We start from the raw sequence: 27,127 nt of genomic DNA on the forward strand, positions 1-27,127 counted from the left end.
ACGCTGTCGGAGAAAGGCCCTGAAGAGGCTCAAAAACCTTTACCCGGAAAATGGGCTTTGATGACATTCAACCGGTTCCAAGGCACTTGATGCAGGTCTTTTTATTTTAAAGACATGCCACAGAAGAATGCCATTGTACTAGCCGGTGCAGCTGTATAAGAGGACACAATGCCATGTTCTCCCTTCCTTATCCCTCGCATTGTCACTCGGCCCCACGTGCGCCCCAATCCTTTCAAAAAGTGAAACAAATCGCGTTCATTTTTCTGTCTATTGATTTCAGACTTCTAGCCTAGATCAATTTCTTTCCGGAACGGGAATACAGCTGCGAACTAGCATACTCAAACGAAAAATAGTCACCCGCAGCTCTGGAATTCGAGGTCTCTCCAACACAAGTCCAGCCACATCTAGACCAGCCACTGTTCGCTTTGAGGGAGCATTTTTGGATCTAGGGTCAATAGCTAAAAATTAAGCATGCTCAGGAACGGCCAGGGGCGGGTGGGGATGCACTTGTAGATCGCAATCAGCTACGGCGGTGCGCCATCTCGTTTGCACTATTTGCAGGTGAGCTTGGGCTGAGGAGAAGTCCCAGTGACGGTTTCAATATTAAATATGTAGAGCAGAATCTAAGGGCGGGTATATATGATCCACCGCTGATCCTCCAAAAACCTTTCCAAGAAAACATCATCACTACTCTTCATCATGGTGAATTTCAAGAATATCGCTCTTGCAGTAAGCGTCCTTTTTGGATGTGGACTTGCCGTCCCTGCACCTGCTGCGCCTGCTGCTGAGGCTGGTGCTATCATCCCAGGTAGCTACATTATCACCTTGAAGCCCGAGGTTGATGCTGCCATGGCCAAGACCCATTTGAAATGGGTCAAAGGCGTTCACAAGAGAAGCCTCACCAAGCGCGAGACAGAAGTTGGTGTCGAAAAGACTTATGACAGCAAGTCTGGCTTCCAAGGATATGCTGGATCATTCGACACAGCGACAATCAAGGAGATTAAGAAAAGCCCAGATGTAAGCCAACACCTTTGATTATTAGTTTTACACGCTGACTGGCTTTTTGAGGTCCTGGCTGTTGAGCCCAACCGTGTATGGAAGCTTAATCGCATCAAGAGCAAGCGAAGCCTCGAGAAGAGAGATGAGATCACCCAGAAGAAGTCCACCTGGGGTCTCGGCACGATCTCTCATCGCAAAAAGGGCTACAAGGAGTATATCTATGATGAATACGCTGGCACTGACATGTATGCCTATGTTATTGATGGCGGTGTCAGAGTAACTCACAACGAGTTCGGTGGTCGCGCAAAGGCTGCGTGGACGAACTGGAAAGGCAATAATAAGGATGACGACGGTCACGGAACCCATGTTGCTGGTACAATTGCTGGCAAGACCTATGGTGTTGCCAAGAAGGCCAGCATTCTCTCTCTTAAGGTCTTCAACGGTGATGAGTCTGATACGTCTATCGTCCTTGACGCTTTCAACTGGGCCGTCAACGATATCATCAAGAAAGATCGCACATGGCGAGCCGTTATCAACATGTCTCTCGGCGGTGAAAAGTCCGCTGCCTTCAACAAAGCTGTTGACACTGCATCCAAGAAAGGTGTCGTTACAGTTGTCGCGTCCGGTAACGATGCCATAGATGCTGCCAAGGAGTCGCCTGGTTCTGCATCGAGCGCAATCACTGTCGGAGCGATCGATTCCAATTGGGCTGTTGCTGACTTCTCCAACTGGGGAAAGACAGTTGACATCTTGGCCCCGGGAGTAGGCATAACCTCAGCTGGCCACAAATCCAATACTTACACCTTCACCGAGGATGGAACTTCCATGGCTGCTCCTCACGTTGCGGGGTTGGTCTTGTATGCGATGAGCGTGGAGGAAGTCGAAGGAGTTGCTGATATTACCGCTTGGCTGAAGGAGCTGGCGACTCCGAAGAAGATTTCTGGAAATCTTCGTGGAGCGCCTAACCTGATCGCAAATAATGGCAATTGGGTTCAGTAGAATGCCCGCGCAATCAAATTTGTATATGTCATGAAGTATTAAAGACGATCTAATAGTCAATTGCTCTTCAATGACCTTGCCGTCCACGGCCCGCTCGGCGGTGTTCAATTTATCGGATCGCGGTGTCCTTAAACTTCGGCAGTTCGTATGCTTACATGTGAGGTAAATGCTTGGGTAGTTTTGGGGCTATTTTTAACCCGCACCCTGATGATACTTGATCTTCCGGCGACCAGAAGAGTAATTGAGTTGAGCATCAATTCCGTGTCATCCAGATAACGATCCGACGATACCGATTATATTAATGATTGCTATCTCCATAGTAATTTCTCCACCTCTCAACCAATCGTCCTCCATTTGTCGGAGAATGTCGGGCTCCGCGGGCCTCTACTTCTACTCCCTCGCGTCGGATTGATGGACATAATTTAGATCGACCGGATGTAACGGTAAAATGAAATCTACCAGCATGCACAGATTGCAAATTCCGTCTACGCGGATATAACGGACACGTCCGACGTCTTATGAGAGTCGTATTGTTCCCCTGTCACCCAACACAGCCTCTTTTCTGTCTCAGGCGGAAAAGATGGCAGCCTTTGCTTTCATATCATCAGCTCTCGATTGGCTCGGCTCTGTGGGATTTTCGCGTATTCACTCAATGAGACTGCCCGCGGAATGCTCCCGGTTATAAGCAAGTTGATAGCTCGCGTGGCACCAAGCCACTTAGGTGACGATCAAGTGTCCGAGCACCTGGAATGTTGCCTCCAATAGGTTTGATCGGCACCGCCACGCCGTAGCACTTTGCCTTTTGTGCCTAGCACATCAATATTGGCGTCGCAACCGAACGTGCCGCGCTACTGGGGGAACAAGCAGCCAGTGTCGTAATCAATGCTAAGTGAATTGACAAAACCCCCTCTTTGACCACGATTCCGTACCACTATCGTCGCTGAAGAAACCTCATACCACAAAGATTGCGATACTATGACTAGCGAACCTACAGAAACGCCTGGGTTGACTCTGCCACCGGCTCCAACGCCGGCTTGGGAGGTCTTACAGAATCTCCAGCAGGATCAAGAGGTCCGAGACTTGTGCGAAGAGTTTGGACATAATCGCTGACTTGAGTGACCAGAATCAAGATGCGGACCATGATGATGCCGAAACTGACGAGGGCTTTGATGGTCACAGTGACTCAGAACTAGATTCAGCCCTGGGATCCAATGTCGCGGACTCGACCTATTCTCTGACCTCAAGCATCTTTGAGTATCGAACCTTGCATGGCAGGACCTACCACTCGGATAGAGGCACAGCTCAATACTGGTATGCGCACTTCGGCTCATTATTTAGCTTTTCTGACGAGGCCAAGGGCATCGAATGATGATCAGGCTAGTCAATCGTTGGACCTCGCGTAGGTGAACCCTCCGGTGACATATGAGGAGGCGCTGACAGTAGCAAGACATCACTTTACTCTCCTTTTGCTGGAAGATAAACTTCATCTAGCACCTCTCAGGCCTGATATACATGTCAGTCCCACTAGTATTGGCGTATCGGATCTCATTTACTGACAATGGCTTTGGCAGAGAGTGCTTGATATTGGGACGGGAACAGGTAAGACGCCCCTGTATCAACTCTAACATCTGATTCTAATCAAGTTACAGCTATCTGGGCCATGTAAGTGACGTTGGAGAGGAAGTCGAGCGACGCTGATCATGATAAAGCGACTTTGCCGATGATCATCCCCAGGTCGAGGTCGTGGGCACTGAGATCAGCCCTATTCAGCCAACCTGGATGCCATCGAATCTACAGCTGTAAGCCCCCCTACTGGTAGTAATAGCATTGAAGCTCACCATCTGGTAGCGAAATCGAGGACTGTAATGATACCTGGACCTTCCGACCCGACTCTTTTGACTTCGTCCATATGAGATTTATGCTGGGAAGTATCACAGATTGGACTGCCACTTTCCGAGAAGCTTTCACAGCTTGTACCCCGGGCGGCTGGGTCGAGAGCTACGAAGCCTCATCCACTATGGAGAGTGACGATAATTCTATCCCAGATGGAAGCGCCATGAAACGCTGGGGCGAGGTATTCGAAGAAGGCGGCCAACGCGCAGGAAGAACTTTTGCCATCATCCGAGAAGATGTACAGAGGAATTCAATGGAAGAAGCAGGCTTTGTCAACATACACGTTGTGGATCTCAAGGCAGGTTAAGGTTACCTTTCTTTATACTCCGGACCAATTTTCTGGATCAGTCTAACAGTGTCGCAACAGGCACCAGTTGGAAGCTGGCATACGGAAGAACGACTCAAGCAGGTTGGACACTATATGCAGGCCGCTCTGGAGAGAGACTACGAAGGCTATCTTCTGTTCCTGGCGTGCGAGCTTTTGGGATGGACCGAAGAACAGGTCAGAGCTCTGTGCAACCAGCTCCGACGAGAGATCCGATCGGGTCAACATCATCCGTATTTCAGACAAAGAATTGTGTACGGTCAGAAGCCTGAGGCTTAGTACGAATCCTCCAGTGCTTTCTTGCTTTATAGGGCAGACCGCCCCAGATAGATTTATGTAAATTTAAGGCAGGTTCAGGATGCCTTTAGACGAGCTAGCTCGACTTTTAGGACAAGCGACTTGACTTTCTTATTCCAATTCTGGAGGATCTAACATGGGTCATGTGGCATTTCCATAGCTTCATAGGATAAGCAATAACATCAACTCTATAATTCTATACCTAGGTAGGGTAATCCCGAGCTCATAAATGAACACCAGATGTTTAAGAACCCTTTATACATTCCTGGAAATCTCATGGATGTGGTGGTTATAAGTGAAATACGCACAGCTCGGGTTGGTAGGCAGAAAGGTCGTAAACTGCTTCTCGGGAGGCTCGTGGCTTGGCAAATGGACCCTGAGGCTCGAGAGGAAAGGTCCAAAACCCAAATGCAGTTTCAAGTCCGTTATCAGCCTGCTTGGGGATCGTGTATCCTGATGTCCATGGGTTTATGGCGTGTAACCTTCTTTCCCAGTCAAACTTATCTTGCCACTTTTTACATTCGTCCTTTAGATAGTCCATAGCATCCGCTTTATCAGTGATGAATTGCTCCTGACATCCGTCAGCTGCATATGCGAATCTGAAGACACATGGCCTTCCTGCTCTTAGTTCCTGAAACCTGTTCCTCCAATCCAGAGCGATTCGCCCAAACCCTGGGAACGCAGCGAGGGAGACACTCTTGAGTACGTCATCCTCGATAGGACGTGGATCTTGCTGCCGCGAAAAGCTACCAGTCGCACCCGCAACAGGAAGTGAACGGAGATATGTAAATGGGAGCGAGCACTTCGTGTAACAGAAATGATCCCTGATGTAAGCCAGTGTCACCCTAGGCAACGAGTAATGAATAAAGGTTACATGCTCAAGTCGTCTTACAACTTGGCGAAGCTCGTCCGAGGAAGCGGTATCTTTGTAGAAGCGATTGAAGAAGAAATTGCTCTTGATGTTCAAAGATACATTGAGTAGTCCTTTCTTTTTGCGGTCGTGGCGCCAAAGATCATTTGCAAGGGTTGTAAAGTGCTCGAACCCACGAATCTCCAGAGTGTCCAGCTCAGGGTTGAACCAAAACGTTCCCGGTGCGTGTAACCGTGACCCCTTGACGGAGTAGCAGGGAAGATGCACCCTATAGAATCGACAAGCACTCGCACGAGATTCGGAATTGGTGCCAAAGATAGCGTTAGGCCTTGGGGGATTCTTGAGTACTATTCTGTACTCTTGATCGGCACGTGGGAGCAATTCTGGCCGACAGAAATCTCCGGATCGGCTGTCTTTATACCAAAGCTCAACCGGGATATATCGCTCGCAGGCCAGGCTCTCCTTCCAAATCATGTCTCTAATTTCTATCGGGAGATATGGAAACAAATGAAATGTTAAGCTCGACTTTGCCGGTAAAGGATTGAACAGGCCTGCATGATGGGCAGGTGACTCTCCAGACGACAACTTAGAGGACTCCATGATGAAGATGGAAAATCGGAATGAAGTTATTGAAGCTCTAGCAAACAAGGGGGAAGGCCTTTCTTTTATACACTGCAACTGAAATTTGTTTGGTAACTCAAAACCTTGTCCATTGCTATCAGAAACTCTATGTTGGTCAAAGTTTGTTGAGCTATACTTTCACAGGCTGATGAATTATTTGCAGTTGCACATTTGACTCAAGACATATACTTCTGCGCATGAACCATGATTCGTCAACAGCTCTCTATCGTTTATCTCATAAACGGCGATACTGTTAATTGATGGACTGAGTATTAGACTTTGCAAGATGGCGATGACTGCTACCTCTAAGTTTAAACTTTAGGTTACGAACGTGGGTGATAAATGATAACGTGATATTTATTTTCTCCGATATAAGGCTTTAACTAGAAGCTTTCACGATAACCACAAATCTTGTTGCAAGCCCTAGGGCAGGGCCAAGGGAAGAGACTAAGATTGCAATATGACACTTATCATTCACATCACGGCTGACAAACCACCGATGGCCCCAATCACATCATTTGTTTGAGATCTGGCCAATCATTGCAGTCAAAGTTGTATTTAACCACTAATCGGGGGCTGATCCGCATGGATTCCCCAACAGTGTTGTTACGCGTAGGCCGAATCATATCATGAAGCCGTCAGAAGCGAACCAACAGAATGACCGGGGGTAGAAACCCTCCCAAAACAGATCCCCTCTTGCGGGATTTATCTATACCTCATTGCCTCCGAATTCGAGTGCTTTTTTCTCCCCTTTCATGCGACTTTGATAATGGCACCGGACGAACCTCCGGCCGAGACTGGAGGTGATGCTTCAACGGCGGCTCAGCCTCTGCATCCAGTCACACACTGGGAGCAATTGAACGAGGTATGACAGGCTCTGCTGGACCAGCGTGGCATGAAAGTGATGTGTTATAGCAAGAGGACGCAGAGAATAATGATGCTGACTCTGTCATCTCCAACCCTGCCGAGTCCACAGCATCAATGGCCTCGAGCATTCTGTCGTATCGAACCATTCAAGGACGAACATTTCACTCAGAAAGAGGAAATGCTCAATACTGGTATTTCTGCGTAAAGATGAATCCACGGATACAGGCGCTGATTTAATATCCGCAGGGCTGCCAATGACGAACAGCAAAATGAGTCGATGGATATAGTGTGAGTTTTCCCTCACCCGAGGTGCTATTTTCGACCACTGAAATTGTCAGCCATCACTTTTTGAGCCGCCTACTTGATGATAAACTATTTCTGTCACCTTTGAAAGATACTATCCAGGTTTGTGAATAACACAGGATCTTCGTTTCCCGGGAACTCACAGCGTTTAGTCAGCTCTGGATATTGGAACCGGGACAGGTAGGACAACTGTATCCACATAAGAAGCAGGACGATACTGACAAGAGATTTCTAGGTATTTGGGCTATGTATGCATGAGACGAACGCCACTAGTAGAGGGCATGCTGATACTGAAACCTGGAAGTGACTTCGCCGACCAATTCCCAAGCGCAAAAGTGGTTGGTACCGATATCTCGCCTATCCAACCGTCATGGGTTCCGCCAAACCTCGAATTGTGAGCCCGATGTACCATTACCCGTATCTCACTGACGCTGATACCTTCTGAAAGCCACATCGACGATTGTACGCAGCCATGGACTTTCGCTCCAGATTCCATCGACTTTGTTCACATGCGTTATCTATTTGGCAGCATTAAAGACTGGTCAGCGTTGTTCAAGGAAGCCTTCCGGGTATGTAGACCCGGCGGCTGGGTTGAAAGTCACGAGGCCTCTGCGATGATGGAGAGTGACGATGGAACCGTTACAGACACTAGTGCTATGCATGAATGGGGAAGATTCTTTATCGAGGGGGGAAAGAAGATGGGACAGCCATGTACCATTATCGAAGATGACCTTCAGCAGAAGTGCATGCGCGAGGCTGGCTTCGAGGACATTCAAATCGCCGACTACAAAGTAAGAACCCAGTCTGACATTGGCGAACAGTGGCTTACAGCTGCATTGCAGATTGCTATCGGCGGGTGGCCTAAGGATAAGAAGATGAGAGAGATTGGCCAGTATGTTCTAGCTGCTCTGGAGCAGGACTTTGAAGGATATGTTCTATACATGGCGAGCCAGCTCTTGGGGTGGTCGATGCAAGAAGTGAAGGTCTACTGTGCACAGCTCCGACGGGAACTTCGATCAACCGCGAACCATCCCTTCTTTCGTTACCGCGCGGTTTATGGCCGAAAGCCACAAGTTTCTTGAAGAGGATTAGAATATCGACATGTGTTTAATTCGGTATTTTTCTATTTAGTTGTTGAATCTGTCGAGACGAAAATTCTCAAGCTCTGGATCCATCCCGCCCATAATGATCTGTTTGCTGAGCAGTTCTCCAACAATAGCAGCGTTGGTGACGCCAGAGTGCATGACCGCGACACTGACGCCCTTGAGGCCAGTCGGTCCAATGATTGGCAGACCGTCTTTAGGAGTCGGCTTATATCCTACGGTATAGTAGTCAAACTCAAGGCTCTCACCCCCAAGAAGCGTAGATTGGACCTTGGCGAAGACTTGGTGTGCGGTCGCTTCCGGATCATCACCTGGGTCATCGCCCGGATTCTCGCAGCCCGCCTTGACGATTCCATCTGATGTCTGCCGAATGTACAGATACTTCGAGTTGACTACATGCCTGACCAATCTTTCTTTGATGGGTTTCGAGTTCACAACCAGCGCCGGCACTGAGGTGATAGGGACTGTGATTCCTTCAGTTGCCAGGAGGGGTACACTGCCTAAACCTGCAGCCACAACAATATGGTCGCCCATGACCTTTTCGCCAGATGCTAGCTCGACTCCTGTAACTTTGCCATTCTCCTTGAAAAAGCCTTTTGCTGTCGCTTTGATTACCTTGACGTTGCCTCTGGTCTCTCCACTCGCCACGAGCATCTGTGCGACAACATGGGCCTCCATAGCGCCCTTTCTAGGGTAGTAAAGGGCCCAATCTGGCAAGGTAGATTGATCAAAGAATGGCTCATGCTCAGAAACCTCAGGCTTCTTGAGGTTGGCGATATGGTAGCCCCATGCAGTCAGGTTACTCTCGGTCTTGGCCATGACCTCGGTAGTCTTGTGCCAATTAATGGATCCGCTCCATGAGATTGGAAGATCCCAAAGCTCCATATGGATTTGTCTCCATCGCTGTAGGGATCGGCGACGAAATTCATAATAGAATCTTTGGCTGACGGAGCTCGCATTGAGCCAAGCGAAAGAAGCCTGGGAGGCGGGTCCACCGATGTCCTCTGCGACGATGGTCACGCTAGTGTGATGAGCCAGGTGCCAGGCGATTGAGGCACCAACAATTCCACCGCCAACGACAATGACGTGAGGTTGCGCTGATGTTTCCATGGCTTCTAGTGGTTTTTTCTGGAAGGAAGAGAACATTGGACAAGATGTTCACGTCGATACGAGCGGGGCCTTGAGAATATGTCAGATAGTGATGTTACACGAACCCCGCTTTCAATCGTCATAAATGCGTAATGAGAACAAGCCAAAAGTGATGAAAGGATAGCTAGCAAACAAAAAGGATTATAAGTATAGCGGACTAAAATATCGAACGACATAAAAAAAGGAATTGAGAGACGAATCTCCCCCGGGAAGGCTCGAACTTCCGATCTCCCGATTGTCTATGAATAACAGTCGGACGCTTTAGCCAACTAAGCCACAGGGGATCAGCTAATTGGATGCTAAAGGCAGCGCAGCCAAACGTACATGTTCGCTAGCTAATTCTCTAATGTTATAATCAGTACATTGGATGCCGCCAATACTGATGCCGTCCATCGCTCTCGTACTCCTACAGTTTGGGCTGACGGGATAGGTCAAACTGTCACGAGTTAGTATACTCTCAAGTACTGAAATAATGAAAGACATACCTGGATGTTTTTATCCTGGTCGAGAACTAGGCCCCGTTGACCAAAGGCGATCCAGGAATTCGGGAGACTGATCTTGGCCCCATAACCTGCCTCAAACTCCTTCTGGGCTTTCCTCACCTCCGAGACGTTATCCTTGCTTCGTAGATGGATTGTGAAGATTAAATTGAATTTCGGACGGTTTGGATTGCTCCCAAAATACGCATCTGGGTTGACGCTCAGCTCTACTGGAGTGTTCGCAACAAGCGTGCGGACATGGTTCCCTGCGAACTTCTGCAAGCTTTTCACGAAACCCGTAATGATGTCTTCGGTGTCGCCGCCGGTCACATTTAAGTAGTACATCGCGACAGGTGAGATCGATAAGGTATCAATGTCTTCAGATGCCGCGTTCACCGACTCGTGGAGCGGAACAACCCTTTCCTGAACACAGACGGGCAATGCTGACGCAAAGTCGGAGAAGTTGACGCCGTCCGGACCCACATGCTCTTTGGCATATTGCGAGGTGAAACACATCTTCATATGGTCTTCAGATTGGAAGTAAAGCTCAACGATGTCGTCAGAAAATGCCCACCAGGGGTTGGCGTTGACGCCTTGGCCTTCTTGATGATTGTACACGGCATCTTGAATATGGGTCTGGAAATACTTTCTGTAGAAATTGTTAGACTTGTATGATGGAAGGTGAGTCGACGTACGATGGAGTGACCTCTGGCGAAGGTCCATGACTGAGCCTGCCGTGAACCTGGAAGTGATAATCGAAGAACTCCTGTCGAGTTAGACCAGGCTTCCTCCTGATAGCTACTACTTGCTTAAGATATGACATGTTTGAGTTTTGAGACCTTGATAGAGTTCTTTTTTAGTTGCCGAGAACTTGGACGGATTGTGCGATGGAACTTAGCTATATACCTGAAGCCTGATACCAGATGACCTGGTGTTGTGGAGCCGATTCCGATACCTGCAAGCAAATGGCCGAGTGGGATTGAACTTTTCGCAAGACAACTACTTGGTATTAGCTTCGAGACGCGGCGACCCGGCAATGGGGGAGCTCCGTGTGCGACCAAAGGCGGCATTGGGGGATATGGTGGTGGGGCTGACACTGTGATGAACATGATCGGTATTGACTAAGCGGAAGATGGCGTTTATTCATTTACGTCCCCACGTACACAGGGAATTCCCAAAGGCTTCAAATGAGCAGAACGTATCATGATCTTATATGATACCTTTGGTGAACAAAATCGTCAATTTCTCTATAGAACAACAGAGACACACCATAGACAGATATTCGTTGCGCCTTCGTGTCTTCCAGTCACTAAGCCTTCCTTTCGCTAAGCAAGTATTGATCCAATTGTGTGGAACAAGAGACCCTCAACTCGCATTCCTTGATCGTGGCTTGAGCAGATTCTCCAGATGTTCCGTCAATCCACTTGACAAAAAACATCGAGGTGCCCGAGGTCTGATTCCTTGACATGATGGACCCACTGCCTTCGAGAATGGCTTCAATAGCCTTTGAATTACCTAAGTGGTGATAAGTTAGTGTATGACAACCTCGGACACTCAAGTTAAGCTGACCGTCTTGATTCGACATTTGGGTTTACTTCTTAAAATGATGGTAAGGAATGCTGCCAATGGCCATAAATCGAGCGTTTAAATAAATAGATAGAGATATAAGTGATGGTATATCACTGACACATTGTCCATTGATTCACATATTCAAAGCCGCCACAGTCTATTGTTAATCACAGTGGCTTTATGCCAGTGAATATCCCCTCCCTGATCGTTACTGAAATGCTCTGTTAATCACCAAGAATGATGAACTTGGGCAACTTCGTTGGGAAAGGCTGAAAGAAGCTCCCTTTGAGGCGATTCCGTGCTAACAGAATAACCAAATCTCGAAGATCTGCTGCGGGTTTAACGCTGCATAGCCACTTGGTCGGGGGTCAGTATCTGCTAATTTCGTCGTAGTCGCTTCAGCCTCGTCCACCTTTGTTATCGCCTTGCTGATCACCGCGAAACAAACTTTTCCACTTACACGGCAGACCCAACATTCAGTGAGTAACCAGGTTTCCTATCAAGCGTCCGCCATTATGCGTTATATCATGGGCCTGGAAACCGAGTGACTCTGGTGGCCTTGTTCTTGTTGAGTCTTTCCTTCCTTGAGCAACCATTGATTCAATTTCTCGGAACAGGCAATCATTGGTTCGCCTTCTAGGACCTCAGCTTGCCAGTTGTAACACACAAAGCTCAAATCCTGAGCGAAGCTTCTTGATTCAATATGATGTTAGTGCATCATTTCAGTCTACTATAACTTTCTGGTCAGTGACGGTAGACATGAATAAGTGAATTACTTCTTAGAGTCTTAGATATTCATTACTACCCGCCAATAACTGCTATTCTTGCCTCACATGAATTACTGGGTAGAACAGCTTACAACTACTTGACGGGAAGACGCCATATACAACGAAACAAAATAGTTCAATTATATGATGAATATGGCTATTGTGGACAGCTCCGACTAACCGCTCATACCATGGTCCACATTAGCCAACCATAACCGGAGTATATATATGCCCTCGTTTCCCTCGACCGTTTTCTCTTCCTTGCTTATTTCAAAACATTTATAGTCCATCATTTCAAAAAATCTCCAATCTTAGTGCGATAATAGCTAGCAAATCAAGCAGCCTATCTTTTGAGACTGAGTAACTTCTACAACAAAGATTCGCGATGCCTGAAATCAACCGTTCCGAGGACGAATCACGCAGCTTCTGGATTGAATGGTATTTTGTGTAGATGATCGATATTATAGCTTTCGTCGCCCTGGGAGAAATTGTGTTTTACGATAGTCATTAAGATGTTAAATATCTATGGCATAGTGACCGAAGCTTCTCCGCTTCTGCTCCATGCATGCCTACATGCGCATGACCTGTTTTGTTGACTTCCCTAGTGCCCATAACCCATCAAGCAGAGTACTGTCTACGAAACTCTCGAAAGGCTTGACAAGGGCTTCTGGAAGCTAAAAGCTTTCCGATTTATAAGTTCTCGAAATGTAACCGAGAAGAATTTCGGTTTCTATCAGCGAGTGGCGAAATGTTGACTGGCTCATTCCCAGTGTTCCGCTATCCCATGTATTGGCGCACTTCCTGAGCTAATGGCGGATGAAATAGGTTTGTCATCAAGGGCAAGTCTCGCTATCTCGATTGCTACGGGATGTCCCTCAGAAAAGCTAGCCTCTAAGAGCGTCGAATTCGAATCGAGAAGGATGAAAAGCTCAAGCTCATGACCTTGGCTAGTGAACAGCGCAGACTCAAAGCTAGGGTCGACAGAAAGGCCAGGCCCCCTTTTCACAGCAAGTTCATGATAAAGTAGGAAAGTTTAACTCTAACCAGCATATTTTGCGTATATTAGTATTTCAGCCCCAGATCATCATGTTTGTGTTAGCCAGAATTAGTCTAACTTCGCTGGCATGGCAGGTTGGGATCAAACATGCCTATGATCTTGAACAGAATGACAGAAATAGCTGGTCTAAGGGCACAATAATTTACACTGAACTTGCCTAAGAGCTTCCGTCATTTGGAATAGAAGGCCTGGGGTTTCTTACGTCTTGCGGCAAGGACCATAGTTTGGTGGGTATGATAAACCGGGGAGTTTCTGTTAGCAACGGACTAAGAAGGGGTTTTGAGAAGTTTCATAGCCATGGGCTGAAATTGAGCGACACTACAGAATTCCATCTGTTCTATAGTTTCTAGACAATACTCCTTACTAACTAAGAAATGCTGTACGACTCCATATGGCTACGTGTCAATATTTGCCCCATTAGTGTAACAGATAATGCCATCCCAAGATGATATGATTTAATTTCACCAAGTGTGTAACAATACCACAACACAAATTGGGCCATCCCCCCTCATCTGCCTCCTTACTCCCGCTTCTTTAACACTACTTTCAAAACATTCAGGTATCATGCTCAGAGTCGACCCGCCCTCTAACTTATCAAAATGACTGATAGTATCTCTTTGGTCGAACCTTCAAGACTTTGTACTGTCTGCGACATGGCCCTGAGAAGCAACACACGGTGCATTAGTCAACCCCACCACAAGAGCGGCTTTGACCTGGAGAAGGCTTCCGATCTTGGCTGTTATGTTTGCGGCACAATCCGGCATAGTAATACGTGGTCACGAAGATCGGAAGAGTGCCGCCAAAGTTCCTTTCAGTATGCCATAAACCTGCGTAATGCCGGCTTCATAGACACTCTTGAGGGCCTGATCATCGGGAAAGCTCCAAGTGGCTGTTGCTGGGCTTTCCAGCTTTGGAAAGAACCTGGTATCCTCCCAAGTCCTACATGTCAAATCTTTCTAATCAAGACTTTCAGATCCTGCTGCTGGCACTGTTGTTTACAAACCGCCTGAATCACATCATCATTTAGATTTCATCCAGCTTGCCAAGGACTGGCTTGACAATTGTTGTCAAACTCATGTCAAGTGCCAAAACAGCGGCCCAGATTACAGACCAACAAGATTAATCGAGATCGTTGACGAGTTAAGCGTTCGTCTCATTTTCCCCAGGAACCTCTCTGTTGATTCAATTCATTATATCGCATTCTCTCATTGTTGGGGCAAAGTTGAGGCGATCAAGCTTCTTGAGAAGAACGTTAATCGATTTCGGCTTGGCATCAACACTCACGAGCTACCCAATTCTTATCAAGAAGGCATTCAACTGTCTCTTAGAATGGGTTTCAAGTACTTATGGATTGATTCACTCTGTATTATCCAAGATTCATTGCTGGACTGGATGCAGGAGGCGAAGGATATGAAGCTGGTCTACGAGCATGCGACAATGAACCTGTGCTCTGCTACGGCGTCCGATAGTGCAGGTACCAGCTTTGTGGCCCGTCGTGCAAGTCTCCTCCGGCCGCTGCGTGTCAAGTTCCATGGCGAAATCTTCCAATTGCTGTGTGATGGCCTCCTAGAGGACGATATCACGTATTGCACTTTGCGCACCCGGGCATGGGTCTATCAAGAATGGTACCTTTCCAAGCGCTCACTAATCATGGGATCACATCAGCTTTGGTGGCATTGTAAAGAAAATCTGGCTTGCGAGTTATGGCCAATTGGAACACCGCAAGCCAATAGGGGAAGATGGTGGAGTCAAACCCAGCCCCTCAAGGCGTCAGAGCCATCTGGGGATTCAGATGACATGGATGCCTGGAGTCAGCGGGTCCTAGCGTATATGAGAACTAAACTGACGAGAGAAACCGATCGTTTGGTTGCATTCTCGGGTGTTGTTCAGTCTTTTAGGCAGACACGCCAACTAACTGACGACTATCTTGCTGGCCTCTGGCGATGTCATCTACCAGCAGCACTCTTGTGGAAGGTCCGCTCTTCAGCACGGAGATCCGCTACGTATACGGCAGCGTCTTGGAGCTGGGCGTCTCTTGCTGGAGACTGTCTGGTCAGTACAGACAACGGCTTAGTCCACGAGCCTTGCTTTATAACTGTCAAGCAGATAATGCCTCTTGGTGAACCAGGGCCAGACGGATTCCTGATGGGCGGAGCAATCACGCTCCGCGGCTATTTGTTTGAAGTTGTCTATCGATCTGTTGGGCTGTTCTTGGGCAGGGGGGACTTTATGGTTCCTGGAGACCAAACGACAGGTGGTGAACTCTACCTCGACGAAGGGTCAGAGAATGAACAAGTCATCTCATACTTAGAGGCACCAGATCTCAAGGATTTCAGTAGATGGCTGGAAAACAAAGCTGCGCGACTATCAATGTCACTCAAGGACGCACAGGGCCGTTTCTATTTCTTACTGTTCCTTGATAGGGGAGACGAATATCGTTTTCGCTTTCGAGGACTGACTTTGTACCAGCCTATTGATCAGTCAGATTCTTTCTATCGAATCGGATATATGAATTGGGGGAAGCTTCCAGGGGTCGTCAACACTCATGAACTTATGGCAAATTGTGTGAAGAGCACGGTAAGGATCTTGTAGACCAATCAAAAGTTCAAGTTCTTAATGGTGGTTGCTGCTAGGATCTGTCTGCTGGAAGAAGCTCTCAGCCACAAGTCTCAAATTCAAGTGAGCAATTTAGATTGATTTTGAAACTGGGTTCATGTATCGAAGAACTCTTTAATGTACATACGGGAGACTAGTACTCAGGGATAATGTTGCCAATTTGTTTTATCATGCTTTGAGTAGCCTTTTGATGACTTTGTATATTGGAGTCGTTTTCAATGTGCAATTATGGCACAACTTGTCATCGAAACTTGTTCAATCATTTTTTGCACTCGCTGGACACCGAGAACCAACTGATTCTGGCACGATACTGTTTGTTACCAAACCGGAGGCTTTCATTACGTCAAAACCAATCCCCTGTTCCCGATCTAGCCAATCAGCTTCTTTTTCTTGCGTGTAACCCTGTGTCGCCCAGAAATCTGCCTTGTTGGTCCACTTGCAGTCGATGGCATTGGATTAGCACCCTTTAGCATTCTTTGCGATTCGCACAACGATCGGAACCAGTGACAACAACGCGCCCAGGTGGGAAATCGTAATTCCATTCCATTGAAAGATTCCTTTTCCATGTATGTAAGATGTTGTCAATCTCGGCAAAACCGTATATGGCGGAGTTCGCTAGGGAGCTAAACTGCATTCGCGACCAACTTGGTGGAGAATGATCATGGGTGAAGTCTTGGGAGTAAGTACAACTGGGATGGCGAGCCTACTGCAACCTTGTGAGACAACTTTATTTTGTCTGGGCAGCAAGTGCGACTCGATGTTCGCGAAGAAAACATGGTGTGGATTCCTTCTCGCGGCGACACCGGAACACATCTTGGTAAATTCGGGTTACTTCTGACCCCCTTCTTCAAGAATCTCTCATCTAGCTATGTAAGCTTGAAAACGACTGTTACAACTTCAGCCACAGTTACGTATACGTATCAAACAAGGCTGTGTTACTACTCTCGCTAGCTATTCCAGGATCTTGGCAGCCTGAAAGACAAGCCACTGAGCCGGGGTTTCGTTAAAGCTGCGACTCTGATAGGACACCCAAAGCCTCGTTTCAGTTCGCCATGGGAACTACCTGCGCAGGGTTTCTAGTGTCCACCAATTTGGCTATCCGCCACCAGCTCTGCGGGGTCTCGATCAGACGATACCGAGCAAACCCGTCTCATCGGGACGGATGCCCGGCTCGTTGATCCCAGAAGGACGTTACTAAGAACGAGAGCAGGCCATTGCCCAGAAGACGGCTCGGCTAGGCTTCCTCAACTGGGAGGTGTCAACGCGGATAGCTCTGAGCACTGGGGGCCAAAAGCACTGGATATGCAGCTTACTCTTTAGCTGCAGTAGCTGACACCCTTTAATGAAAGCGGGCCAAGCGCAGATTTCGCCACTTTTTCGTCTCATGTAAGCACTTCTCGTCGAGTTCACCTTGGGTACGGCCCCCGACTGGACTTTCGTTCTGTTGGACAAACTTCGACCTAACCTGCGGCCACATCATCGAGCGGATATCAATCAGCACGCAATGGATGGTAAAATCGTCAATGATGGACAGGAGCGTAAGTCGTATGCTTATTCTCCAGTCCAACACCAACAAGCTTTCCCGGAGCCGGTTGTGTCTCCGCAGCCTTCTTTGGACCAGTTCACTCCCCAGGCTGTCTCCCCTGAGTCAATCGCACGAGAGACATTCCCGCACCAGTCACTATGGATAGATCCCCAGAGCCCAAATCTTCGAGACAGTCCCTACTACGATAGGGCTCACGACAGTCACAGAGGTCTGATGGGCCACGTGCCTGTTAACGACACTTACTCCAAGGTTCCTAATGTACATGTCGTAAACCGACCTACCACAAGGGTATTACCTGATTCTGGGCCTTTGATGTTGAGGATCATGAAGAATCGATGGTCTATCATTGCTTGCCTGGTCATTGGAGTCGCCGGCGCAGTCGGTCATCACTTTCTATACATGCATCTTGATGGACAGGAAGCCAATCATCAGCAATGGTGGATGCGACTAGGTCCAACAGATCTCATTCATCGCCAACGCAAACTTCATCCTCGCTGCTGTCATGGCCCATCAGCAAGTCGCATGGAGAGCAGTAGGGCAGAAAGGATTCTCGATCCACGCTGTTGATGCCCTTTTCGGAGCTACCTACAACATCATCGAGCTTTTCAACAGGGAAGCATGGATCAAATCGTAGCTTGTCATGTTTCTTGCTCTCTATATGTGGCTCAGCCCGCTTGTTGTCATTCTTTCATCAGAATCACTCTATGTCGTACCAGGCGAGAGGATAGAAGATACATTCTGCCCTTCAATCCGAACTCTGAACTTCAGCAATGAGGCAAAGGAGAGTTTTCAGACTCCGAAGAAAGCCGAGGGTGAAGTCATGAATGGTCGTTCACTTTCTGGCTGCAACTGGACTGCCCCAGATGGAAATCTTGCTGAGGGAGCCGCAGAGGACGACGATATCTTCGAATACTACAACGTTCCCTCTTCCGCCCTCGATCGCATTGCGGCTGGTGTGTTTTCGAGTGGGCAAACAACCCAGAAAGCGAATGTATCGCTAGAAATTTGCGGAGATAGATGGGATTGTTCCACGACAGTCCACTTCGTCGGACCTGGATACAAATGCGAAGAGCTTGCCAATGGAGTCGGATCCAAGATGAAGAGCTTTGGAGATTCCGAAGCGCCGTTCAACCTTAGCCAGCTTGTGCCGGCCTCCAACTTCACCTACTTCGCCAACACAGACCTCAGAGAGTATATGCATCCTCAGATGGACAACGTTGCAATCGGTGGAATTCCCTCAGAGGTCGATGGCCCGCCATTCCCCAAGCATCTCGGTGTATTTCGAACGGAACCCTCAATCTGGATTGGCTACGCCGCCCTGGACGATGATACCAAGGCCCATGCGATGGATAATGAGGCCGATGGCTGGAACGACGATTATACTCCCATTTTCTTTGCTTGCGATCATTGGGAGGTCAATTACACCGTCACCTTCAGCTTCACCTCGGGATTTCAGAAGTACAATGTTACAGATCGGGACTACAAGCGAAAGATTATCGATACTACCTGGAGCAGCTGGACCAACGAGTCTACGGACGGAACAGCCGATGGAAATGTTGCAGAGCCAGAGAAGAATTATGTCAGCCCTCGTAACGGTTACGCTAGATACCGTCGCATAGCTGCCTATCATAGCCTTGGGCTCAGACTTCGTGAGAAACTCTTCGGCAATGTCAAGGTCCAGGGATCCGTTGTGGCAGACGGAGAGATTACAACCACCAACCTCCTCGATAGACACGAGCGTCTTCCCGTCCACAACTTCCAGCAAAAAGTCCGGCGCGCATACGAAGACTTGATCATCTCACTGTTTTCTGATCCTCAGCTCCTTGTCGTGGCATGGGCTGCCGATCCATCCAAGCTGTCTGGTACCGGCATCGGAGGTGAAGATACCAAGTACCAATGTGAACGCCGACGAAAAGCCAACTTCTTTGACTACGGTTGGCCTGTACTTGTCGCTGTTTACACTGTGTCGCTCGTCATCGCATCAATTGGTGTGTACTACGCCATTGATGCTATATCAAGCGATGGGAACAACGCTCAGCGCGTGATGACTTTCTCTGCTATCGCGGGCGCTACGAAAAAGGTTCCTGTGGACGAGGTAGAGAAGAGAGACACTAAAATCTGGTGCTTCCCAACAGATGAACGGCCAGGGGAACGAACATATGAGTTTAGGGCCGAGTTGGAAGGATAATGAGAGATATAGGGAGGAAAATATCAACAGAGTTCACTAGCATGCCATCTTTTACTATAATTCTAATTTCTTAATGTCGATCAACGCATTTGCCCAAAAAGAGAAATAAAGGAGTTTGACCTGGTGGGTGATCAAAAAAGTGAAATCCTCATTGAGGCGTATGTGGAACATTGCGACCGAGGGGAATCGAACCCCTCTCTAACGCTTGGAAGGCGTTAATGCTAACCACTACACCACGGTCGCTTATTAACGATAGTGGTAGCTATTCCAAAACCTATATCGACGAGATTGGAGATCTCTGGCATTTCTTTTCCGCCCTGCAATGTCCCAATTCTTTAGATGACTACCACTGTATCATACCAGCTATAGGGAATTTTTGTCCGCAGTCTCTATAGAACTCAATGGCAAGCATATTTTACACAGTATTTATCACCTAATCTCAGTCGACTGCTCTAACTACGGGAAGCATATTCAGGTGAAGTTTAACACAAACGTTGAGTAAACGGAATCCCGCTCACCAAAGAAGCTCACTGATAGGCTCGACCGCATGAGCTTCATCTTATTTTAGACCTGGGCAAACAATATTCCGCCTCCAGTGAGGGGGGCAGCGCAGCGTCAGCAAGAACCTCCGTTGCAGTTTGCGCATTTTTTCATTCATTTTAAAATAAATTTCTCATGGCAATTCTTGTAGATATAAGCCATTGAACAGATCTGAATGATAAACAATGGCTGGAACCAGTCCTGTGCTGAAATGGGGCAGCATCTTCCTCCTCCCGTCCATTGGGTACCTTATCCTCAAACTTTACCAGCAGCGGGTCTTTTTTTGGCGGACGGTCAAAAAGTACAACCTCGTGAGTAATCAATTAATCATGTACTCATTTTTCATTTTATCGCTAATACATACAGCCAACGCTACCTGATCACTTATGGCTACTCGGTAACCTCATCGCCGTGGGCACAATCATGGCCAAGTATCCTCAAGATGCCCACGGCCAATTGATGCCAGATTTCCTTGCTCGAGACTACCCTGAAGTTGCGGAGCTAGGCCTATGCTACATCGGTCGTTCTGTCTTGGGTATAAGTCTGGGCATTCAAACAGGCGTTGACGATAAGATTTTCCCCGACACTCAAAAGTGCAATCTCACTACTTGTCACGGACTGGTCGCCACATCAATGGGATAAACTTCTGAATCCTTTCCGCCACTCTCGTCTCGCGTCTCTAAACCGCCAACTACGCAATCAACTGCAGCCACTGGTAGAAGCTCAACTTCAAAATCACGAGCGCAACGAAGGTCCAAAGACGGTGAATGGTCTCGCCATTAGAACGTATATGAAGGAACATGGCTCGAGAGGCACTTCAGGTGGCACCATTGACACAGAATTTCTGGATGTCAACATTGAGAACCTGAAGATCTTTCTCTTCGCTGGCCATAACACCACTGCATCCACACTCTGCTTTGCTTACAATTATCTTTACCAACATCCAGATGTTCTTGCCAAGTTGCGGCTGGAGCACGATGCGGTCTTGGGTACTGACCCGTGTGATGCAACTAGAAGGATATCTGAAACCCCGACATTGCTCAACCAGCTTTCTTATACCACTGCTATCATAAAAGAGACTCTGAGATTAGAACCGCCAATTGGGTCTTACCGAGAGGGCTCTCCGACATTTTTTCTAAGACACCCCGAGACATGACAGCAGCTTCCAACAGACGGCTTCATCCTCTTCTCAGCAAGCAAGGCCATCCACAGAAATCCCAAGTTCTGGTCTGAAACTGAAAAGTTTAATCCTGAAAGATGGCTTGATCACGCCGTTCATAAGAACACGTTTCGTCCATTTGAGCTACGTCCTCGGGGATGTATTGGCCAGGAATTGGCTTTGACAGAGTTGAGACTTCTTCTGGCTATGACCGTGAGGGAACTAGAGATTGTGCCTGCATACAAGTCAAAGGATGAAGTTCTACTGGGATATCAAGCTTATCAGGCCCAAATGCCTGGAGAGCTGACTGCACATCCTAGTAAGGGTATGCCTGTCACAGTAAAGCTTAGGAAGGTGGTAAATGCCAAGGACTAGAACGAAGGATCTTTGAAGCCAGTTCATGGGAGATCTATGACTACTGAGACTCAATGGTTGAGACATATTACAGTCGGTGCACACAGGAGAAGCCATCGAGGTAGTGTACGTAGGGTAAATGACGAAACGGCAACAGTTGACTATTTATGGATAGTCTGTCTCACCAACACCTAGGGCATTGAGAATAGATTGCGTTGAGTCTCCATCCAAACTTGCTCACAAGCCTCCACCCATCGATCAGCCTAGCGGACTCAAGGGCACTTCAGACCTGCACCACATCCTTCTTCAGCCCATACTCAGCAATACCCATTCTGGACTGCATGATTTCCAACTCCTCCTGACCTGCATGGTTACCGAAGATCTCGTCCATCTGCTCCAACGTCTTCCCCTTGGTCTCTGGGACCAGGAAGAACGCCCAAACAGCCGCGATGAAACACCAAGACCCGAAGAAGATATAGACACCGAACCCGATGCTCTCAATCATGGGTGGTGTTGCAACTCCCACGATAAAATTGAAGAGCCAAACCGCGGCTGTAGCAAGAGCTACTCCTTTAGACCTGGAGGCATTGGGGAAGACCTCAGCAGGAAGAGCCCAGCCCAATGGAGCGTAGGAGACTCCGTAGATGAGGATGAAGCAAAAGGCCATTGCCACAGCAGCCCAGCCTGCGGATGAGTTGGAACTCCACTTGTCGTTGTACACACCAACCAGAACTGCCATGATGCCCCATGCTGTGCCTCCTCCAATGCCGCCCCAAATTGCAAGTGGTCGTCATCCAACCTTGTCGATGATGAAAAAGCAAACCGTCACTGCAACAAGCTGCAACATATTGAAGACACCAGACATGATCACTGACATCTCAGATGATTGGCCCAACGACTGAAACAGTGTAGGAGCATAGTAGATGAATGCGTTGATGCCCGAAAGCTGCTGTAAGAAGGCCACGCCAACGGCGATGGAAGTTCGATGCCATGACTTCTTCTGGAAAAGATCCTTCCAGCCGAGAATCTCAAGCTTGAGGCCACTCACGCCTGGGTGTCGCTTCTCTTGCATGATCTTCTGCAGGGCCACTTCATTCATTATACCAATGTGTTCTTTCTCGACACGAGGATCAGTTCTGGGGAGTCGGCGGAGCCTTTCCAAGCTTTGCAGTGCATCGTCCGATCGATCGACAAGAGCGAGCCATCGTGGCGAATAGGGAAAGAAATGGATGCCGATACCGAGAATAGTGCTGCATACCATCTGAAGGCCAAATGGTAGTCGGAAAGAGAGCTCGCCGGGGAGATTGCGGGTACCATATGTGATCCAAAAGGATACTACCACGCCCAGGACACATGAGACCGACTCAAGGACAAGTAGGGTTCCTCTCAGGTTGGGAGGCGCGATTTCGGAGATATAGATTGGGGCACCCTATTCCGTTAGCCACTAATAGGACAAAGACGACATCTACATACCATTGCAAGTGTCCCGACACCAATACCACCTATGGTTCTTCCAGCAACCAGAAGGCCGTAGGAGTTGGCCGCAGTTTGCATGATAGCGCCAATGTTGAAGATGACTACAACGATTGAAAGAGCCTTTTTGCGCGAGATTTTATCGGCGAGGGTGGGCATGAAGAGGCATCCGATGAAAGCCCCAAGCTCTAGCATGCCTGTCATGAGACCTTTGCCAAACGCAGTCTCAGAGCGAGGGAAGGCCTCATGAAACTGACTCATCACGTTGACGAGTGAGATGACTCCTTGGTCATATCCAAAGGAAAAGCCTCCCATGGATGCTAAGAATGCAGCGCCGAAGATGTAGGGCGATTGGACGACGCCGCGAATGCCGCCTTTTCCGTATGAGATCTCCTCATCTAGAAAGACGATAGGAGCATCATTTGACGAAGCAGCGGGATCTTCAATGTTCTCGACCTGTGGATGATCCTTGGGAGGATATCCACTATGAGAAGGGCTCTCAGTAGGCATTGTGCGAGCTCTAAATCCAGTGATAATGAGTAATGAGGCCGGTTAAAGGCAAGGGCGATGATTGAAGCGATGAGGATAGGAAAGCCGAATTACGAGAACAGCGGAGGGCATGGTGACGTTATATAGCCACCTGATTCAGAAGACAGCGCCTTCGTAGCTTCGAGTCATGGAAAACAACAAATCAAGAAACACTTTCGTTCCCCGCGGGGAAATTATCTGGGGAAGTCCAGGGCATTGAAGCTAAAGTGTCGGGATCATGGTGCGTTGCCTGTTTTGGGAAAATCATTCCGCGGGTTTCCAACCTCGTGGCTTCTCCAATTCTAGACCAAGCCACTAGCCCTCAAGACTTTAGAGGTACGAAATCGATCTCAGCCAATGAGAAGCAATACATTGTAACTCTCCAGAGGAATTGGTACTAAGAGCGGACAACATTTCCCGATATCGTAGTTGGGGTACTGGCATTGACTTGCAACGCTGGTGATATCTGTGAGGAACCATGAGACCAGGCCCATTCATGTGTGAGCAAATAAGATATTATGCTGTTCCAGGACTATGTAAAATTCGGAGAGAACCCCGATGGCAAACGGCCTCACAGCCGAAAGGCTTCATCGAGCTCAGACGTGTGAATGACGTTCCTGTACTTGGGACTGTCGATACATCCACGGAATGTCGGCATAATCGCATGATAGACGAGCTTCTTTATCTCACCCCAACCGCATTAGAGCGTGCTTCTATGAAATTGGATTGAGTAGTTGACAATGCTAGTTGTGTGAATACAATAAATCTGTTTCCCTTTGCTTATTTAACCATGGCCTCAGATATGATAAGCAAGTGCAGCTAAGAAAACAATTCTAGTGGAAGAAACGACTCCCTGATTCTATCAAGACTATCCAGTCCATTTCAAGACTGGCTTAATGACTTTGCCACTCTTCATATCGGCCATGGCTTTCTCGAAGTCCTTGATATCATAGTACGCTATCATCTTCTCCAGTGGTAGAAGACCCTTGGCATGCATCTCGATGAGCTCAGGGATCAGCTAATTGGAGACGAGTCAGTAACGGCAGGTTCAGATAACGACAGGGCTTATACTCACAACCCCAGGATTACTGTCACCCTCAGAGCAACCCACGTACTCTTTGCCGTACGTGAGATGACTCATGATGTCTATCTTAGCATGCGCGTTGCCTCCAGGTGCGCCAACTGTAGCGGCTCTGCCCCTCATGCCCAACGAGGCGACCATAGTTTCGACGATGGAAGGGACGCCAGTGCAGTCAACTGCAAAGTCGACACCAAGAGGGGGACAGATGTCCTTTACCGCCTTGATGATGTACTCCTGATCAGGGCCAAGCACTCCATCCGTGGCACCTAGTTCTTTGGCTGATTTTAGTCGCTCTGGCTGCAGGTCGATGGCGATAATCCTGCTGGCCTTTCGGATCTTTGCCGCCATCACAGCGGCCAAGCCAACAGAGCCAACGCCGAAAATCGCGATGGAGCTACCAGGCTTGACGTCTAGGGTGTTGAACACAGCACCAACGCCTGTCTGTATACCGCATCCTAGCGGCGCAAAGAGGTCCAGTGGTGTTTGTTGAGGGACCTTGACAATACTCGATCGATGAACAATTGTTCGCGCCGCAAAGGAGCTTTGGCCGAAGAAGGTGCTGTAACATGGTAGCTTCTTCCCATCTTCCATGATCGACATGGCAGCTGACCCGTCTGGGCGTTTACCACTGAAGTTGTAATCGTTGAAGCTGTAGCAATACGCTGGGTGGTCTGATTTGCATCCAGGACACGAACCACATGATGAGAAGGATAGAAGGACTTTGTCGCCTGGTGAGACGGTGGTGACATTTGCGCCTATCTCGAGAACAACGCCTCCTCCTGTAATGGCCATGATTATCAGCATACTTGTTTGTAATAGAGTAGTTAACATGAGTTACCTTCATGACCAAGAACGGCGTTTGGTGCGCACGGCAATTTCCCACTTGCACAGGAAAGATCAGTATGGCAGACACCAGAGGCGTGAATCTCTATGAGGGCTTCATCTGGTTGCAGAGAGTCCAAATGAACTTCCTTAAGCTCAAAACTGCCATCCAAGGCTGGTGCGATGAGTGCAGTTGTCTGTGTCATTTTCTCTACAGATGAGAATGTAACACAAGATCCCAACATGCGAGAGGATCCCCCGCATTATTAGGCTTTTGATGCACTGTTTGAAAATTGCGGGGGTTACAGCGCTCTTCCGAGGATACTTGCCGCTGAAAGATGCCGGTCGGAGACGATGTGGGGGGCGGAATGGCGATCTGAAGCAATTCCGTCACTGCACTACGGACTACCTACATAAGGAAGTTGTGAGTTGTGTGGGCTAGGCCTATTGGATTATGTCTCCGCACGGTAGCTACATCAATGAGATAGTTCTGGAATGACGGAAAGCTTCCAATCAACAGCCTGCCTAGTGAATATGTACATTCTGAAACCCTGTGATCAAGTCATTCACTTGAAGCATACTCGTCTGATCATATCTTGTTAGAATCGGTTCGTGTGCTGAACCGCTCGCATCAGGCACCGGAGACTCGGGGGTTCCCAATGAATCATTTGATGTGGAAAGGCGATCAACTAGCAGTTTTCCCAGGAGCCAATATTCCGGAGAATGGCGCATAAAACCTACTCTCCTCCAGAGATTCTCCGTCGCCACGTTCTGTCTGTCCACCATAACATGGGGCGGTGAAAAGGAGAATTCATCAGAGTATGTTTCCCAAGCTGATTTCCAATTTTCGAGAGCGTTGCGAACTGCCTGTAGTTGGTCATGCCCACCAAAAGAATTTTGGTGCTGAAATATCAGTGCATGGAAGGCTATAATTTGTATCAGAACAGGAATGTTGTCGAGTTTGTCTGGTAGTCTTACCTGATACAACTGCGAAAAGGTTGAGGGGTCCAAGATCAGCAAAGAGTCGTCGCATGTCATTCGAGAAAGGCTTTCCACAGAATCTCTCAACAACCTCGCGAAAAGTAATGTTATGCAACAGCGAAGACCGCAAGTGCCAGTTCTGTAGCTCTCGAGCGCATTCTGTTGATGTGCTTGCTTGGAAGGCTGCTTCAGGAAATGCCATGTGCATGCTCATTTCTTTGATGACCATCCTCGGCGGTAGATTATTGAAGATTACGAATGCGTGATCCAGAAGATAGATCCAGAGAAACATACTTCAACAATTGTCAGTCATTTGTCAACATGTACAGGAAGCCTACCGACCGTATAAGTTGCTCTCGTGCAGCAAAGTCTCTCCAGTCAAACCTCTCATGTAGGCACATGGAGTAATCCGGGTGCCTGGCAGACATAATACCGAAATCTCTCGCCATCTGAACATTTATCAGTTGATGAGACCAAGAGAGACGGGGTATCTTACGGATATGACAGTACTGAACCGGTAACGACGGATCCGTCGTTTAT

The 27,127-nt window shown here is 48.1% G+C and overlaps 10 protein-coding genes and 2 non-coding genes across 12 annotated transcripts; 5 read left to right on the forward strand and 7 right to left on the reverse strand.

Annotated features, from left to right (window-relative positions):
- Positions 1-699: 699 nt before the first annotated feature.
- J7337_010880 (uncharacterized protein) lies at positions 700-1,998 on the forward strand (the record flags this gene model as incomplete). Its single annotated transcript, XM_044828450.1, has 2 exons — positions 700-1,017; positions 1,069-1,998. The coding sequence occupies 2 exons, from the start codon at positions 700-702 to the stop codon at positions 1,996-1,998; spliced, it is 1,248 nt and encodes a 415-aa protein (XP_044677004.1).
- Positions 1,999-4,015: 2,017 nt separating this feature from the next.
- On the forward strand, positions 4,016-4,495 carry J7337_010881 (uncharacterized protein; the record flags this gene model as incomplete). Its single annotated transcript, XM_044828451.1, has 2 exons — positions 4,016-4,193; positions 4,248-4,495. 2 exons carry the CDS (start codon positions 4,016-4,018, stop codon positions 4,493-4,495), a joined length of 426 nt encoding a protein of 141 aa, XP_044677005.1.
- A 2,279-nt stretch (positions 4,496-6,774) lies between these two features.
- Positions 6,775-7,109, forward strand: J7337_010882 (uncharacterized protein; the record flags this gene model as incomplete). Its single annotated transcript, XM_044828452.1, has 2 exons — positions 6,775-6,870; positions 6,921-7,109. The coding sequence occupies 2 exons, from the start codon at positions 6,775-6,777 to the stop codon at positions 7,107-7,109; spliced, it is 285 nt and encodes a 94-aa protein (XP_044677006.1).
- A 436-nt stretch (positions 7,110-7,545) lies between these two features.
- J7337_010883 (uncharacterized protein) lies at positions 7,546-8,257 on the forward strand (the record flags this gene model as incomplete). Its single annotated transcript, XM_044828453.1, has 2 exons — positions 7,546-7,580; positions 7,624-8,257. 2 exons carry the CDS (start codon positions 7,546-7,548, stop codon positions 8,255-8,257), a joined length of 669 nt encoding a protein of 222 aa, XP_044677007.1.
- Positions 8,258-8,302: 45 nt separating this feature from the next.
- On the reverse strand, positions 8,303-9,424 carry J7337_010884 (uncharacterized protein; the record flags this gene model as incomplete). Its single annotated transcript, XM_044828454.1, has 1 exon — positions 8,303-9,424. One exon carries the CDS (start codon positions 9,422-9,424, stop codon positions 8,303-8,305), a length of 1,122 nt encoding a protein of 373 aa, XP_044677008.1.
- A 203-nt stretch (positions 9,425-9,627) lies between these two features.
- J7337_010885 lies at positions 9,628-9,711 on the reverse strand. Its single transcript has one exon. It is a non-coding gene; the product is annotated as a tRNA-Asn (tRNA).
- A 122-nt stretch (positions 9,712-9,833) lies between these two features.
- On the reverse strand, positions 9,834-10,729 carry J7337_010886 (uncharacterized protein; the record flags this gene model as incomplete). The annotated part of the gene is made up of 3 exons (XM_044828455.1): positions 9,834-9,863; positions 9,913-10,555; positions 10,602-10,729. The coding sequence occupies 3 exons, from the start codon at positions 10,727-10,729 to the stop codon at positions 9,834-9,836; spliced, it is 801 nt and encodes a 266-aa protein (XP_044677009.1).
- A 6,690-nt stretch (positions 10,730-17,419) lies between these two features.
- On the forward strand, positions 17,420-19,649 carry J7337_010887 (uncharacterized protein; the record flags this gene model as incomplete). The annotated part of the gene is made up of 2 exons (XM_044828456.1): positions 17,420-17,719; positions 18,096-19,649. The coding sequence occupies 2 exons, from the start codon at positions 17,420-17,422 to the stop codon at positions 19,647-19,649; spliced, it is 1,854 nt and encodes a 617-aa protein (XP_044677010.1).
- Positions 19,650-19,820: 171 nt separating this feature from the next.
- Positions 19,821-19,892, reverse strand: J7337_010888. The gene has a single exon. It is a non-coding gene; the product is annotated as a tRNA-Gly (tRNA).
- Positions 19,893-21,985: 2,093 nt separating this feature from the next.
- J7337_010889 (uncharacterized protein) lies at positions 21,986-22,441 on the reverse strand (the record flags this gene model as incomplete). The annotated part of the gene is given in 2 exon segments (XM_044828457.1): positions 21,986-22,065; positions 22,078-22,441. The coding sequence occupies 2 exon segments, from the start codon at positions 22,439-22,441 to the stop codon at positions 21,986-21,988; spliced, it is 444 nt and encodes a 147-aa protein (XP_044677011.1).
- A 51-nt stretch (positions 22,442-22,492) lies between these two features.
- On the reverse strand, positions 22,493-23,685 carry J7337_010890 (uncharacterized protein; the record flags this gene model as incomplete). Its single annotated transcript, XM_044828458.1, has 2 exons — positions 22,493-23,131; positions 23,176-23,685. 2 exons carry the CDS (start codon positions 23,683-23,685, stop codon positions 22,493-22,495), a joined length of 1,149 nt encoding a protein of 382 aa, XP_044677012.1.
- Positions 23,686-24,571: 886 nt separating this feature from the next.
- On the reverse strand, positions 24,572-25,576 carry J7337_010891 (uncharacterized protein; the record flags this gene model as incomplete). The annotated part of the gene is made up of 2 exons (XM_044828459.1): positions 24,572-24,721; positions 24,779-25,576. 2 exons carry the CDS (start codon positions 25,574-25,576, stop codon positions 24,572-24,574), a joined length of 948 nt encoding a protein of 315 aa, XP_044677013.1.
- Between the last annotated feature and the right edge of the window lie 1,551 nt (positions 25,577-27,127).

The sequence above is a fragment of the Fusarium musae genome, chromosome 8 (genome assembly GCF_019915245.1).
Source record: "Fusarium musae strain F31 chromosome 8, whole genome shotgun sequence".
Classification (NCBI taxonomy): domain Eukaryota; kingdom Fungi; phylum Ascomycota; class Sordariomycetes; order Hypocreales; family Nectriaceae; genus Fusarium; species Fusarium musae.